General features: G+C 35.7%; 1 protein-coding gene across 32 annotated transcripts in view; it reads right to left on the reverse strand.

Annotated features, from left to right (window-relative positions):
• The window catches only part of LOC107274666 (ryanodine receptor), a 31,873-nt gene that overhangs the window by 11,940 nt on the left and 5,923 nt on the right, over positions 1 to 14,010 (reverse strand). For 9 of the 32 annotated variants that reach the window (XM_025091994.1, XM_025091988.1, XM_015753995.2 and 6 more), the window contains 30 exons: positions 13,857 to 13,961; positions 13,664 to 13,762; positions 12,964 to 12,978; positions 11,936 to 12,013; positions 11,783 to 11,858; positions 11,600 to 11,712; positions 11,311 to 11,510; positions 11,040 to 11,222; positions 10,792 to 10,963; positions 10,551 to 10,720; positions 10,320 to 10,444; positions 9,870 to 10,240; positions 9,454 to 9,785; positions 8,270 to 9,378; positions 8,001 to 8,209; positions 6,946 to 7,045; positions 5,197 to 5,395; positions 4,745 to 5,115; positions 4,433 to 4,661; positions 4,330 to 4,359; positions 3,910 to 4,054; positions 3,538 to 3,833; positions 2,913 to 3,446; positions 2,599 to 2,831; positions 2,424 to 2,526; positions 2,194 to 2,367; positions 1,988 to 2,103; positions 1,365 to 1,907; positions 448 to 1,266; positions 221 to 375 (listed from right to left, as the gene is read on the reverse strand). In XM_025091994.1, coding sequence (XP_024947762.1) covers positions 221 to 375; positions 448 to 1,266; positions 1,365 to 1,907; positions 1,988 to 2,103; positions 2,194 to 2,367; positions 2,424 to 2,526; positions 2,599 to 2,831; positions 2,913 to 3,446; positions 3,538 to 3,833; positions 3,910 to 4,054; positions 4,330 to 4,359; positions 4,433 to 4,661; positions 4,745 to 5,115; positions 5,197 to 5,395; positions 6,946 to 7,045; positions 8,001 to 8,209; positions 8,270 to 9,378; positions 9,454 to 9,785; positions 9,870 to 10,240; positions 10,320 to 10,444; positions 10,551 to 10,720; positions 10,792 to 10,963; positions 11,040 to 11,222; positions 11,311 to 11,510; positions 11,600 to 11,712; positions 11,783 to 11,858; positions 11,936 to 12,013; positions 12,964 to 12,978; positions 13,664 to 13,762; positions 13,857 to 13,961 — 7,404 coding nt within the window. Of the gene's footprint in view, positions 1 to 220; positions 376 to 447; positions 1,267 to 1,364; positions 1,908 to 1,987; positions 2,104 to 2,193; positions 2,368 to 2,423; positions 2,527 to 2,598; positions 2,832 to 2,912; positions 3,447 to 3,537; positions 3,834 to 3,909; positions 4,055 to 4,329; positions 4,360 to 4,432; positions 4,662 to 4,744; positions 5,116 to 5,196; positions 5,396 to 6,945; positions 7,046 to 7,511; positions 7,612 to 8,000; positions 8,210 to 8,269; positions 9,379 to 9,453; positions 9,786 to 9,869; positions 10,241 to 10,319; positions 10,445 to 10,550; positions 10,721 to 10,791; positions 10,964 to 11,039; positions 11,223 to 11,310; positions 11,511 to 11,599; positions 11,713 to 11,782; positions 11,859 to 11,935; positions 12,014 to 12,963; positions 12,979 to 13,663; positions 13,763 to 13,856; positions 13,962 to 14,010 lie in introns of all 32 variants that reach the window. The other 23 variants (XM_025092005.1, XM_025092000.1, XM_025091996.1 and 20 more) reach the window with 7 other exon arrangements.

Consider the following 14,010-nt stretch of genomic DNA (forward strand, 5'->3'; position numbering starts at 1 on the left):
TGCGAGAGTAGTATAAAAAAATATTGTGCCGAAAGTGTCGTTTATATATACATATATCTATACACATGTACTAGGCATGCTTTTACATTCAGTATTTGGAACTCATACCTAGGGGACGCAGTTTTACTTACACAATAAGTACAATAAGATATTGCTGAATTTTGCTTCAATTATTTCAATTGTTTGGCTTTTTTATGCATATTTACACAATTTTACTTACTTTCCGACGATCCGCGATGCGTTCAGACATTTTGTTTGCTTCCATTATTGCTCTCAGTAAACCCTCACCCTCTCCACGAAGTGCTGGTCCCAAACATTCAGGTCGACGAATCAATAAACGGATAACCAGATTTGCATTTTCTTCAACACTTTCACCTAACCATTACAATTGATTTAATATAATAAATGTTTTTGCAGGTCGAAATTTATTCATAAAACCATACTTACCATTGACCCAGACACAAAATCTTAGGAAGTCAAGGTATCGCTCTCCTTCTACAGGATCCCAACCAAGATCAGGATAACCCTTTTCAATTAATTCTGAATTTGATTGCAGTCCGCAACGTGACAGATAAATAGCGATCTTCTCCAAATAATGTTCTCGTAGTGCAAGGGCTAGTTCAGTATTTTCCATAAGGGATGAATAAGCCACATCGAGTGGAGTAGAACCTCTCAGAGAAGGTCTAGATAAAAGGATATTACTGTTCTCCAGAAGGAAATCAAAGTGATCAAACATGGCTTTTTGATTCTGTCTGGATGTTCGACAGAAATAACAGAGGAATCGACAACATGCAACAACCATCTCATGAGATGTATCCTTTTCTTTAGCAGGCGTTTCACCCTCAGGAACTTGTGCTTGCGTTTGCGCATCAGATTGTGCTTGAGCACGTCTACCAAGCGTGTTCATCATGATAGCCATTACATTCTCGTGAATTCTCAAAACACGAATTAAATCTGGATGTTGGAAGAATGTATGATTGTTAACCAGCTTCCATAGACGTTCTCTGACAAGCTCTTCCTCTTCCTGAGACATTTGTACTGGTAACAATGCGCGAATTTGACTGAGGCCGACCCACATTTCAGCTACGTCTTCTCTTGTCTTGCTGTTGGTAACGTAAGTCTTTTCCAAGGCTCTAATTAACTCGCCCACTGTGTCATATTGGCGCACCAGAAGACTAAACATCTCGCGTACAAGTTTCGATGTTTCTATTTGCGATTCCTCAGCCCACTTCACTATCGTTGCTATCAATACTTTGCGGAATACCTCTGTAATCAGTAAAATATTATCATGTAAAGATAGTGTCTTTTGCCATATACTTCTTGTGAGAAAGTTTTATTTATCTATCAAATAATGTTATACCTACCTTCCGGTGTCTTTTTCTCTGGTTCAGGCTCAACTTTTTGCTCTTCCTCGAATTCTTTCACAGCGTTAATGAAGTTAAAGAGTCTTTTCATAGCGCCAGGTTTTTGAATTTCTTCTGCCACTTCGTTAGCAGCGTCTGCAGCTTCTTGAAGTGCATGCAGTGAGACGTAGGACATTAGATCGCTGTGAAATCCGTTCATTTTTTCAATAAGTTCCTCGCCGCAAGGACAGTTCTCAGTGTCATCCTCTTGAATATTTTTGAAGCTCAATATGGCGTTCATCTGTTCGCGGGGAGGGCAACGGAATTCCTTAGTTTTTTTAGCAGCGACGGCTGATGGTAAATCGGACTGTTTGATGTCTATGTAACGACGCAATTGATCAGCTTGTAATTCTCCTACGAAATCATGACTGAAGGCGATGATAGATTCGACGCGATGACGCAGTTGAATGTCATTAAGATGATGAAGTAAATAGCACATTTGCAATTTAGCACCTTCCGCCATTTTCATATGAAGTAGACCCTTCTTGTGTTCATCTTTTCCCTCTAAAAAATGTCGAAGACAGGTATACAAATTTTAATTATTATATGGAACTTGTTTCATCAGTTATGTGTGTAAGTAGTACCTTTATCAAATGTAGGATCCCAAGTTTCCGGATTAATCATTATCAGTAATTTAAATATATCCTCGTTTCTGAGCATTCCAACCAAAAGTAATCGATCCACCAATTTTAAAAGTGGTCTGAAAAAAGTTTCGATATATATACTGTTATGTTAGAACTCCAACAAAAACTCCATTTTTGTTTTATTTAAAAAAGTCAGATTTACTTACAGGAAAAGATTTTCATTGCTTCCTCCAATCGGATCTCGATTATGAACCTGATTGATCTCAACTGCCTCATTCAGAGCCATCATTACATAATCACGAACCACATCCAGAGGAAAGAATGGACTGTACAGGCTCCTTATATTTTCGATACTTTGATTTTCACTAGAAGGAAGAACCCTTGATGGCGACAATTAGTAGGGGGTTCACATCTAGTTTGGAAAACAAATACTTACTTGATGTCAGTCATCTTCATCTGAGGTCGAACTGACTCGGTTTCCAAATACCTCAAGCTGTGCTTCATCTCTGGGTTCTCATACAGATCCTTCAATTCTTGACCTGATTTTAGATATATTCTATATATTAATTTCATTGAAACGTTAAATATCAATTCTACTTTAAATCACTTACCTAAAGGTATAATATATTCATTTTTACACACTTCCATTGTTGTAGCATGGGACTCTAAATGCAATGCAATTAGAAGATCATAAAATCCTTGTCTAAGAGGACCGGACATATATTCTGATCGAATGGCATAGAGCAATTGCTTTTGATCAACGTGAAGACAAAGTGCATGAGCTGCTCTATAATTTGATTGATAGCACAACGCAGCATAGAGCGTTAAAGTATGAGCATGGAAACTAAAATATAAAAATAAAATTCATTAATCATGTGAATTTATAGATTACTCCGATAATATAAAATTCTATTAAATAATTCACCTCAAAAGTTTGTCCATCTCAATAAGTTCTAGAATGTCAATACACCTGTCTTCCTCTGGTATATGTAATGCTAGCATAGATATTGCATCCTCACAGAGCATGGACCATCCTCTGATATCAGACAATTTCAATGCATGCACTTGAAGCGATTGATTAGGAACCCTAGCCCATTGATGAGGTTTCAGACACTGAACTTTAAGTCGCGGTGGGAATTGCGGTATCACATGACGTTCTGAATTTTGTAAAACTGCAGCTGATAGGGGTAGAGTAGTCGAAGTTCTTCCTAATTCTATCTGAAGGATTTCCTTGCTGGTAGCCTCGACGAAGATGGCGGGAAATAGTTTTGTGTCTGGTTCCATTTTGAATTTGTGACTAGTTTCTTTTCCTTCGCATGTAAAAGACACCCATCCGGTTGCCGTATCTACGAAACAGCCAACGAACATCCCCTGGGACGCACCTTTACCAGATGCATCTTGGGTTACTTCATTATACAGTTCATCAGTTCGAACCATATAACAACTTTGACGATCAACCCTGAAGACATAATTAATAATTGTTCAAAGAATCTTATCTTATATGTTGACCAAAAATTCAATTAAAAAATGATTAAAACTAGAATTCTTACTGGTCTGTTGGACGATCATAATCATCTACAATTACAACTGAAGATTTGCGTACACGTGATAAATTGAAATCTTTAGTATGCAAATGATATTGAGAAGTGACCCAGCCAACATAGACATGAGTGGGATCCTGACCAGGAAATACGCGAACCCCATAAAAGTATTCATTCATTAATTTTAGGCATTCAGAATCAAAAATCTCATTGCCAATGGATTCCACGCCAGTTCCGGTAAGAACCGACATAGCTTTGGGTGCATTGCGTTCCGGAACTTGCGGCGGTACCATTTTTAAATCGGTCTGAAATAAAAAATGAAGAATATAAAATAACCATTGTTGCTTGCAATGTACAATTATTTTATAAATCTTTACTTACTGTAGAAGCTCGTATTTGTGCAGGACGTGTTCCTAATCTTGCCATTGGTAACGGCTGTGCACTTCTGTCAGATATATCCGAACGGGATGGAGGCTCTGGTGTTTTTGATTTGATATCCGGTGATTTGACTTTACGGGAGAAGAATCTGTAAGTATAATATCGTATTAATTAAAACTTCGCAAATAGTATCTAGAAGACCTGTATGAATGAATATTGTCATGTCATATTCACGAGATTATGCAATTGTTTGAAATTACGAAAAGTAATGATTCTACATGCTAACGATTATTTGTTTCAGCTATTACGTGAATTATTATTTCATATTCATTATTTCCGTCTGTACACAAGTGTTTTTGCTTAAAGAATGAATGATAATAATGTCAATAGGTTGCAATATCGACGAGGGTACAATTAACTTACGAGACATCCTCCATTTCTTTGCTAAGCTTGCTGACAGAAACAAAATGCTACAATTAATTTACGTATGCTACAGCGAATAATGCTATTAATCCATTATATTTACCGGAATGGTGAGCGTCCACGTTTTTTCTTGTCATCTTTTACATCGCCATTCATGTCACTGTAGCCATTCATTTCACCTTCGCTGGTAGCACGATCCAAAGCATTTCGTGAACCATATAAAGATCCTTTTCTTGGTGGTCTTGCTGGTTTATTACGTTGCATAGGCAATGGCGATTCCTTCATCATCTCATCAGCCTCAACGGCATCTTCGGAGTAATTTCTTTGCAATCCTGTATTAAATAAAATACAAGTTTATTACATGAACAAGTATGACTATACTATAGTCAATATTGCTCAAAGGAAAGAATGGTACCTTTAATGTCACTCATACTGAAACCAGATTTCATTATTTGTTCCATATGAGCTGATGGCGTAGTGTGTCCTTGCTCAAGTTGTTCAGCGAGCAGTCTATTCTGACGCATTTTAATTTCTTGCCATCTTCTTAATTTTTCACCTTCCGTGACAAAACTGGTTTGACATATTACCGGTAAGGAAAGCCTCAAAAATTCCCAATTGGCTTTTTCCATGGTTTCAAAAGTATTGTGGGAAATTTTAAGACAAGGTGGTGTATCTGAACCAGCTGGTATTCTGGCTACGTCGATCCTGGTATCAGCCATGTCGTCAGTATTCTCGAAAATTGGTTGATCTTTAGTGTACCAAAATGTCACTGGTCGATTCATATTCCTATGATGAAATAGTTATTTTTATAAACGACTGTGAATATTCAGAAGATTGATTTGATTATTTATTAACTGAAATACTGACACGCAAAATGGTTCGTAGCCTTCTTGTAACCCGCAAGTAGTAAAAAATTTCAGGGTGTTCACATCCTGGCCGAAAGTTAATTTTGCCTTTTGACCAACACCAAGTGTAAATGCTGGTACAAATGAATCGCCCTGTACATCAGCAAAAGACGTTTCACCTCCAAGTGCATCCATTAATAGTTCTCCGTTTAGTGAAAAGCCTAGGAAATAAATTGCATTGTAATATTTGGTTGTTAATAAGTAATATTATTTGGTACCAATGACTGACTCTTTTACTAGAAATGATTAGCTATTTTATTATAGATTCTTAGGACTTCTTCTAAATAATATAAAAATTTGAATGAAAACAAGAAATAACAGTCATTTATTTCAACATAAATTTATGTATGATTTTATACAGACAAATATTTGTAATATATTGTTGTTTCTTCATTTTTATTAATCGTGTTTAGTGAAATAACAGAGTCAGACTTTCGTACCATTTTCATTATATAAGGAATATAACGGCATAACAGCTAAGCATAACACGAAGTGGCTATTAGCATGTTCGAAACGGCACGTAGTTAATATATAAACGGAGAAACAAGCACAAATGAAAAGAAATTGTACAAATAGTACAATTAATATTGGACATGTCTGAGTATTGTCATTGATTAAATGATATTGAAATATCGATGTCATATGGCATATTGCAAAAAAGTGTAGTTACCAGCTGAGAACAAAATTACCATGCAAAAACATAATTAGTAATTGATGATAATGATTTGATTAAATACAAAAAATTTACTACGTTCTGAAGCATCCGAATGGGCCCATTCAGACATTTCTGACGGCTATTAAGAACAAGAATTTATAAGCACAAACAAGGATGTTAAAAGGTCTAAATTTTGGTCTACATAAAGTCATCAATTATATTCTAATCATAAACATTGTTTGCAGTATTTCTAATACAATAATAGTGTACTACGGTGGTCCCCAAAGATATTACGTAATACAATACAGTAGGATCTTATAAGTATATAAGTATGCATTCAATCTGACAGTTTGATATTGATAGGAAAAAAAATGATGGCGGAAAACGTCCAATTATTCGTCGATATTGCATGTTTTTTAACCTACTATAGAATTAATATTTACATAATTCATTGGATAATATTGTACAGTTATAGTTTGGGGTCACCCGTCATTTTAATGATTAGTAGCTATGAGTGACAGCGCTGTTGTCGCTAATTGTATGATACCGGGTAGAATACTGGATATCAGATAAATCATAGATAAATTGCATAATTATTAATTATACACATAAATGAGATAATGATATCACTTATAAGAATTTTAAATCAGTATGTGAACGTTAAAAAATAAACGACGTTGAGAAATTGCAACTACGGCTGTAGTAATAATTTTAATTTTTTTTAAATATGCTATTTTTATTAAATAGTCTTAATAGTAGACTATGAACTTTTTCTGTGCCATATGAAAAACATAAAATCGATGAGGAATGAATATCTTAAGAAAAAACAATCTAACGAAATTACGTTATTAAAATTCATGTTTTTAAAATCAAAGTGGAAATGATTCTTAATCATTCAATCGAATGGCGAACGAATGCCGTAAAAATATTGTATAGTATTTCAAAAATACATGAAATTCATCATAGTATTAAACTGAATATCCAGTAGTCTATGTCTACGGTCAGATTATAGCTTGAAATGGCCGCAGAAGCGTTTGCTTAAAGATTCCGTCTTACTAATTGTTCGGTCAATAAGATCCAGGAAAACACCGACAACATCTCCAACCTGCCATTGTTTGCCGAAACTTTCTGCTGTGCTTGAGTACACTTTTTCCTCCTTAAAATAAAATTTCAACAGTTCAAGAGTTTGTATGTAGATCGATAGCGGCCATTCTTGATGTCTTGTTAAGTACGTAGCCGCCAAAACCTATCAGTTATCTTACAGGCCCTCAGCATTTTTATAAAGCGTAGTATAACCTTTCGATGTTTGAAAGAACATGCGATCGAATTTAATATTTTCCAGTTTCTATCGTATTTTTCATATTAAAAAATACATATATTTAAAAAAAGGATATTTGATCAACGTTAAATTCATTTTTCAAATTGTTCTGAATGTTCTCTCAAAACCTCGAATTCAAGATTACGCCACACGCGTGATTAAATGAAATTTTATTTCATTCATCAGGGACAGGATGCAAAACCAAATCAACATAGAAGAACATAGAGCGAGACGAAGACAATTCGTGACCAAAAACGAAAAAAATGGTGGACCGCTATTCGCTATTGGGAAATGGGACTCTTACTGATCGTTCTGTCTGGGACGTCAATGAAACAGCCAACTACGTCGCCCACTTGATATTTGTGACCAAAAGATTCGTTGGTACCGCAGTGTACTTTGGTCACCTAATATTTAGGATGACATATTTTTAATGAATTACTAATTATTGACAAGTAGTGATTAACGTTAAATGATCGGTACCCTCTTCTACAACCTTGAACTATAACATTCCTGTTGCAATGGATAAGGATCAAATCGACATTTCTTTTTTTTTTTCAAATACAAAATCTTTACTTTTACAATACAGATGCAGCTGGATCTGTATGAATAAAAAACGTAACACCTACCTCTTACAAATAATTAAGATATATTTATACTGACTCTGAAACATCTTTGGGATCTTACTTAGCAGCTGCATATGTAATAATTTGCAACTTTTATCTGAAGCTGCCCTAATCGATGGCTACTGTAAAAGATTATATATATGTATATATATATAAAAAATAGGACTTACGTTGTATCCGTCAAAGGCCCAAGTATTTTCATCGCTGCCCAACATACTACCAGGCATGCAGTCAGCCTTAGCCCATCCAACACGCATCGGACCAGCAGTTAGTACTTCAAATTCAAAGTACCATTTGCCATTATTGACAGCATAGTGCTTTTCGACTCTGTATGTCCTGAAGTAAAGTTGACGTAATCGGCTAGCTTCAAGAAGCAGTGCTAAAATATAATTATTATTGTAATACTTGTAATAAATAGTTGTCTAATTACTTGATTTACCTTCGTGCTGTTCTCCAGTAGGCGGATCCAACATGTATCCATAAACCAATAAAGTTCTTACAGTCTCACTAGCAGTATCTCTATTAGCTTTTTTGATAGCTTCATCTACTTTTGGATAAGGTACCAAATGTGGACTTCTTCTCATTGCTGAATCCTCATTCAATCCATAAGTCCAGCCCTGACTGATTCGCTCTTTAGCCCATAAATTGTGGGTGTTCTCGGCAAGCTGATCTACGAGCTCCTCCATTTTTGGTGACAACGTAATCGCACCAAGATCAAGAGGTGCTGGTTTATATCCACTACTTTGCAAAAAGGGTTCATTTGGCAAGCGTAAAGTTTTTATACGTGATGGTGGTTTATCCATAGTAATATAGTAACCCAGAGCCAAAATGGTTTTCAACGTCTGTACAGCCAATTGAGTATCGTAACGTTTTTCTGCAGCTGGAAGTTTTTCAAACTGCACAATACATGGATGAATCTTTCTAAGATCATCTCTTTGTTCTCCAAATATCCAACCAGCTTCTATTTTATTCATCGCCCACATTTCGTGAATATTCTCAGCTAATTTATCTCTTATCTGTTCTATATAAGCTGGTAAATTAATCATCGACGTGTCAACAGGTGCTGGTACGAATGCCGTGTCATCTTCAACCAGCCATGGTCCAGCAAGAACAACTTTGTTCATATTGCCAAAATAGAAACACGGATCCAACGAAAGAACTTGTTGAGGCAAAAGACTCTCGACTAATGGCGAAAATTCATCAGGTGGTTCATATTTCAATCTGCCATGATCACCACCAAGTAAAAATCTACATGATAACTTGGAGGAGCAACTGATTGCAGGGAAGAACATGCCGTCCAGATTAAAATTACGGAAGGATCCTTTTATATGTATTCCATTAAAGGCGAACGTTATTATCGGTACTGTCAGATCAAGTGCGCAACCAATTACGTCGCCCTTTCTAATAAATGGTTCAGTAGCGTTTGAAACCACTTCCGTTTTTCTTCCGCCAGTCCAAAGATTCGCGCCATCAAAACCGAAAGAATATAAATCATCGCCGACACCATTACCGCCCCATTTTTCACCACCTCCGGGATACGGCATATACCTTTGAAAAAATTCATCCCCATAATAAAGTAATTCCCATATCTTTCCATCTTTCTTATACTTATTGATTGCTTACCCAGTTGTGTTTGCCCAACCGATCCTAAGATGAGGCATCATGTGCGTTGTTTGCTCAATATGATCTACTGTCACTTCGAAATACCATTTTTGATAGAGGGCGGAACCTTCTACCCTTCCGACAAATATATTGGGACGTATACTCGCCACGTGATCAACTAACTGAGTTTGCAGTAATAAATTTTTGCCCGGAAGTAGGAAATCGCAAATATTGTTCTGTGAGGAGCGAACCGCTACCCCATTACCCACACACAGAGAACACAATACGTCTAATACTTTAGGATCCCTTCCATGTTTTTCCAGAAGAGATATAATAACTTTGATGTGCTCGTCCTAAAATTGATAAACATGACAATGATGTATGTTCATTAATGTTTGGCCACGATTATAAAAAATAATTATACTATGATCTATTACCCTCATCATGTTCAAGGCCTCGGGTGAATCGATAAGAACACAATGAAGTACGTCCAACATCCCTGTGCCCTCGCTGGAGGCTTGAGATCCCAATCGGCTGAACAACCAATTGAGACGATTGCTATTGGCAAATTGAGCACAGTTGGTATGATTTCCTTTGATGATAGCTGCCAAAAGTTGATAGAGATAACCGGATATTTGATCCCAAGATTGACCACTCTCGTCTCCGGAAAGTGCCACCAGAAAACCTTGCGAAGTGATCACATTGATCTTGTCAATGGCTTCCAGAATGAGATTCAGGATGCCTTCTTCTTGAAAGAGGTCCTGACGATTACGCAATGCACGGAATCTGTTCTGCTTTTCTTCGTGTTCTGATATAGAAAAGATAAAATGTTTGATACCATATTTGATATGTTATATGCAAGATGCTGAGATTAAGTATAAATTTACCCATGTCGTCTTCCGGTTGTGCAAAGTAGTTAATCAAATCTTCTAAGCACATAACCATTTCGTTCAAGTTTACGTTCTGAAAGAACATGGATGCTCTTCTATCAAGCTGCAGGGTTTCTAGGCCTCTAAAACATTTTTGTTTGCATTAACAGGCTGTACTCAAATAATTTCTCATTTCAATTTTCATAAAATATATCTTCGGTTTGTATTTTATTACGGCGCGGTACTCACGTGATAAACTGAGTAAATAAACTACTGCATTTTCTGATAACGCGAGCAGTACGCGATTCCTCTTCTTGCGACCGTGAGAAGTCGAGACCATCATCCATCTTCCCTTCTTCGTGCAAGACCGCTTGTTTTTCTTCAACTTTTCCTACGCCTTTTTTCTTCGTCTCGTATGACTAAAAGTAAAAATTATACAATTAGTTTCTTTAATAATAAAAATACAAGACCTGATTATAATATTAATTACCTTGTAAGACACCCACAGACACGTCGTAGCATGTTGCATTATCACTGTGGAATCACCATATTTAATGATGGGTAAACCGATTACTTCTAAATCTTTATCTTCAAGAATAGTCTTTTGATCATCCTTCTCTTGCCGAAGCCAGAATGTTGAGGTTTCAATAGTTGCGTCATTCCTTAAAACAAAATATCACATACTTGAAAATTCTCTATCTCGAATTTATCAATACCCTTCAAACAATTATTACATACCTATCTACTAAATATAATTCATTATTCTCATTCACACCAAGATAACGACCAGTAGTAAGATGTCTGATTCGCATAGGATGTAACCAATTAATAAAACCACCAGCCCATTTTGTCCTGGCAAGTTCCAGCCTCCATAATGATCTAGCTTGACTCATTACACTACCACCTTCATAGATTACAATACTGCATTGTCAAAATAAACAAAGTTAATAATCAAACCCTTTAAATTATTCATCGAATGGTCATTTAATATGATAACTTCAGTGTATACTTTTGTCCTGCAGATGTATTCCAAGTCGATGGTATAGTGAGACATTCGTCTCCTCCATGAAAAAATCTCAACACATCACCACCGAACACATAACCGACATACTTCATCCTACTTATTCCAGTACCGTACGGTTGGACGGACCAATGAGTCACGTGAAAAGAAGCATTTACTACTGACAAGTCATTTTCTTTTGTTGTGTGCTGAAAGAAACGAATATGAAGGATTATGCAGTGGAATTTTAATTGATATGATAGATTTATATAGTACGTAGAATAAAACACATACTCACCAAGTATCGTTCGGTAGCGACAGACACCAAAATTAAATCATCACCTACTCGCACTTTTTCACCTTCTGATCTTTGCTTCGATGCCGGATGCACTGTCCACCAACAAGCCTCTCCTGCAGAAATAATTATTTAAAGTTATATACAATTGACAGCGTGTATGGATATGGTTCCATAATGATTTACCTTGAGAGTGCTCTTGTAGACCAACGTCGAAAGCAAGTTTGTCGTTCGATGAAAGCGTCGATAAGCACGCCAGGTACTAGGTGAATACGGATGAAATGTAGATCTTGTTTAGAGAGATTAATCAGAGCTAAACGGAATATAATTCCAACTTACCATGTCGCTGTTTTGATGTCTAAGTAGAATTGCATTGCCGTAAAGCAATGTTCTGTGCCCAGATCCTGTACCCTTGCCCTAAAAGTATAGTATAACGTTATAAAGCATATTCTTTTATACTTTTTTTAGTACACAGAATTTGGTGCGAGGAAATAATCAATATTGAAAAAAGTGACAAATAGAATAATAAATTATTTAAAAAATTTCAAAGTAATTGTATATCGATAGATAATCATTTTCATGTATTAGAAAACACATAAGGCGTTATAACCACGAGGAAAGATTTATTTAAAAAAGTAATAGTGTTTCAAATGATACTAATTTTTTACTTTTTGATATATGATATCCAAACAACGTTACTCATAAGTGTTTGGATGTTATGTTATTTTTCAGAGACTATCATTTTAATGAAGTGGATATTCTAAACTAATTAGTCTACAAATAAGAGAAGGCCATAATAGCGTATTGTTATAGATACGTTACAAATAGTGTTAAAGTACATAATATTAGTTCCCCTTCCGGCCATGAATCAAAATTTTATGAAATATATTTTTAGAAATGAAATAAGGCAGATTTCTAGGATCTGCCTACACGTAATTCCATTAAAAAAAAAATCAACCGGTGCAAATGCTGATGGAAAGAGTGCTTTAAAATTCATGTAGAAAAAAAATAAGAATCACACGAATAGAATAGCCTACATTTCAAATTAACGAAGAAAGCGGCCAGAATGGGATTAAAGGAGGATCGTCGAAGCGCAGAATCTAGGAGCAAACATAACATGACAATAATCGAATTCTAAACACACAGCGATAAAAAAAAAAAGGATAATTTTATGAATAACAAGAAATATTTAAAAAAATGATATATATAACATTCCCATATCGATTTCAAATGATTTGATGAAAGGTGGTTAATTTGAAAAAAAAAAGCAAAACAATCCTTGTGAATAAAATGAGATAAGTGAAGAAATCATAATTGACTGTAAATAATAATGAAATCCGAATCGATACTTTTGAAAAAATACTTACTAAAGGGTCTTGCTGCTGCAAATAAAAAATACAGAGAAAAGTCAATTTTTATGCTGACTATGTCAAATCCCTTGTCTTACAAAGCGCTGTCAGTTCGTACAAAATTCTTTTGCGGAATGACGTCTAACAGATTTCTAGCGAAGTGCGCACTGAACAACATTAATTTATACGCGGAGACTGAGGAGAGCAGTGATCTGATATCAATGTATTGTGGATTACGGTACGTCATGCGATATACTAGACAGGTAGGAGGAGATGCGGAAGTAATCAGAAAATATTTCTCAATTAAATCTATACAAATTGCTATTAATACAATAATCGTGTGCATCTTATAGAAAAATAAGATTTTTCAACTGACCAACAGTACGCATAATTGCACGCACAGTTGCACGCAGAATAATTGCATATTTTCTGATTCTATCGACGGGTTTAGTTAATTGCAAATAAAAGGCTTTGGAGCTTGGGCATTTAAGGTCTACGGATATAACAAAAAGACAACATCGTGTACGCTGCATATGACAACACAAAATAGAACATTTTATGGCCCACTCCTATACTGTTATCATTTCTATTATGATATTAATTTTTTAAGTACAGTATCCACTGCATACTGATCTTTTTAAACGCGCCATAAAAGCTTCTCAAGCTTTGTATACAAGAGTTTTCATTTTTTTTTGGTCCCTATTCTAGAATACGTTACCGTCTCAGAACCAGCAGCAGTGACCAATTCCTGCAAGGCTCTAACGGAAAGAGCTTGCTCTATTACAAACACGCACTGTGACAGGTCAGGAGGAATGTTCTGTAAAAAAAAATAAATAAATAAATTAACAAATTATCAATTTGAATTAAGTTCATATCGCTTAATATAGCTTATGCATATAATTCTTAATTACCTTATCGGCAATATTTTCGAGGAAGCAGTGCCGGTTTCCGAAACCCTCAGCAGCCAGACAAACCCTCTCCCCTGTTGCTGTGCAAGACAGACACACCATGTCCTCCTGTAAATTTGAAAAATTTCTTATTTCATTTTCATATTCCCATGCGTTA

This window comes from Cephus cinctus, unplaced genomic scaffold (genome assembly GCF_000341935.2).
Source record: "Cephus cinctus unplaced genomic scaffold, Ccin1 Ccin1_scaffold0101, whole genome shotgun sequence".
Taxonomy (NCBI): Eukaryota; Metazoa; Arthropoda; class Insecta; order Hymenoptera; family Cephidae; genus Cephus; species Cephus cinctus.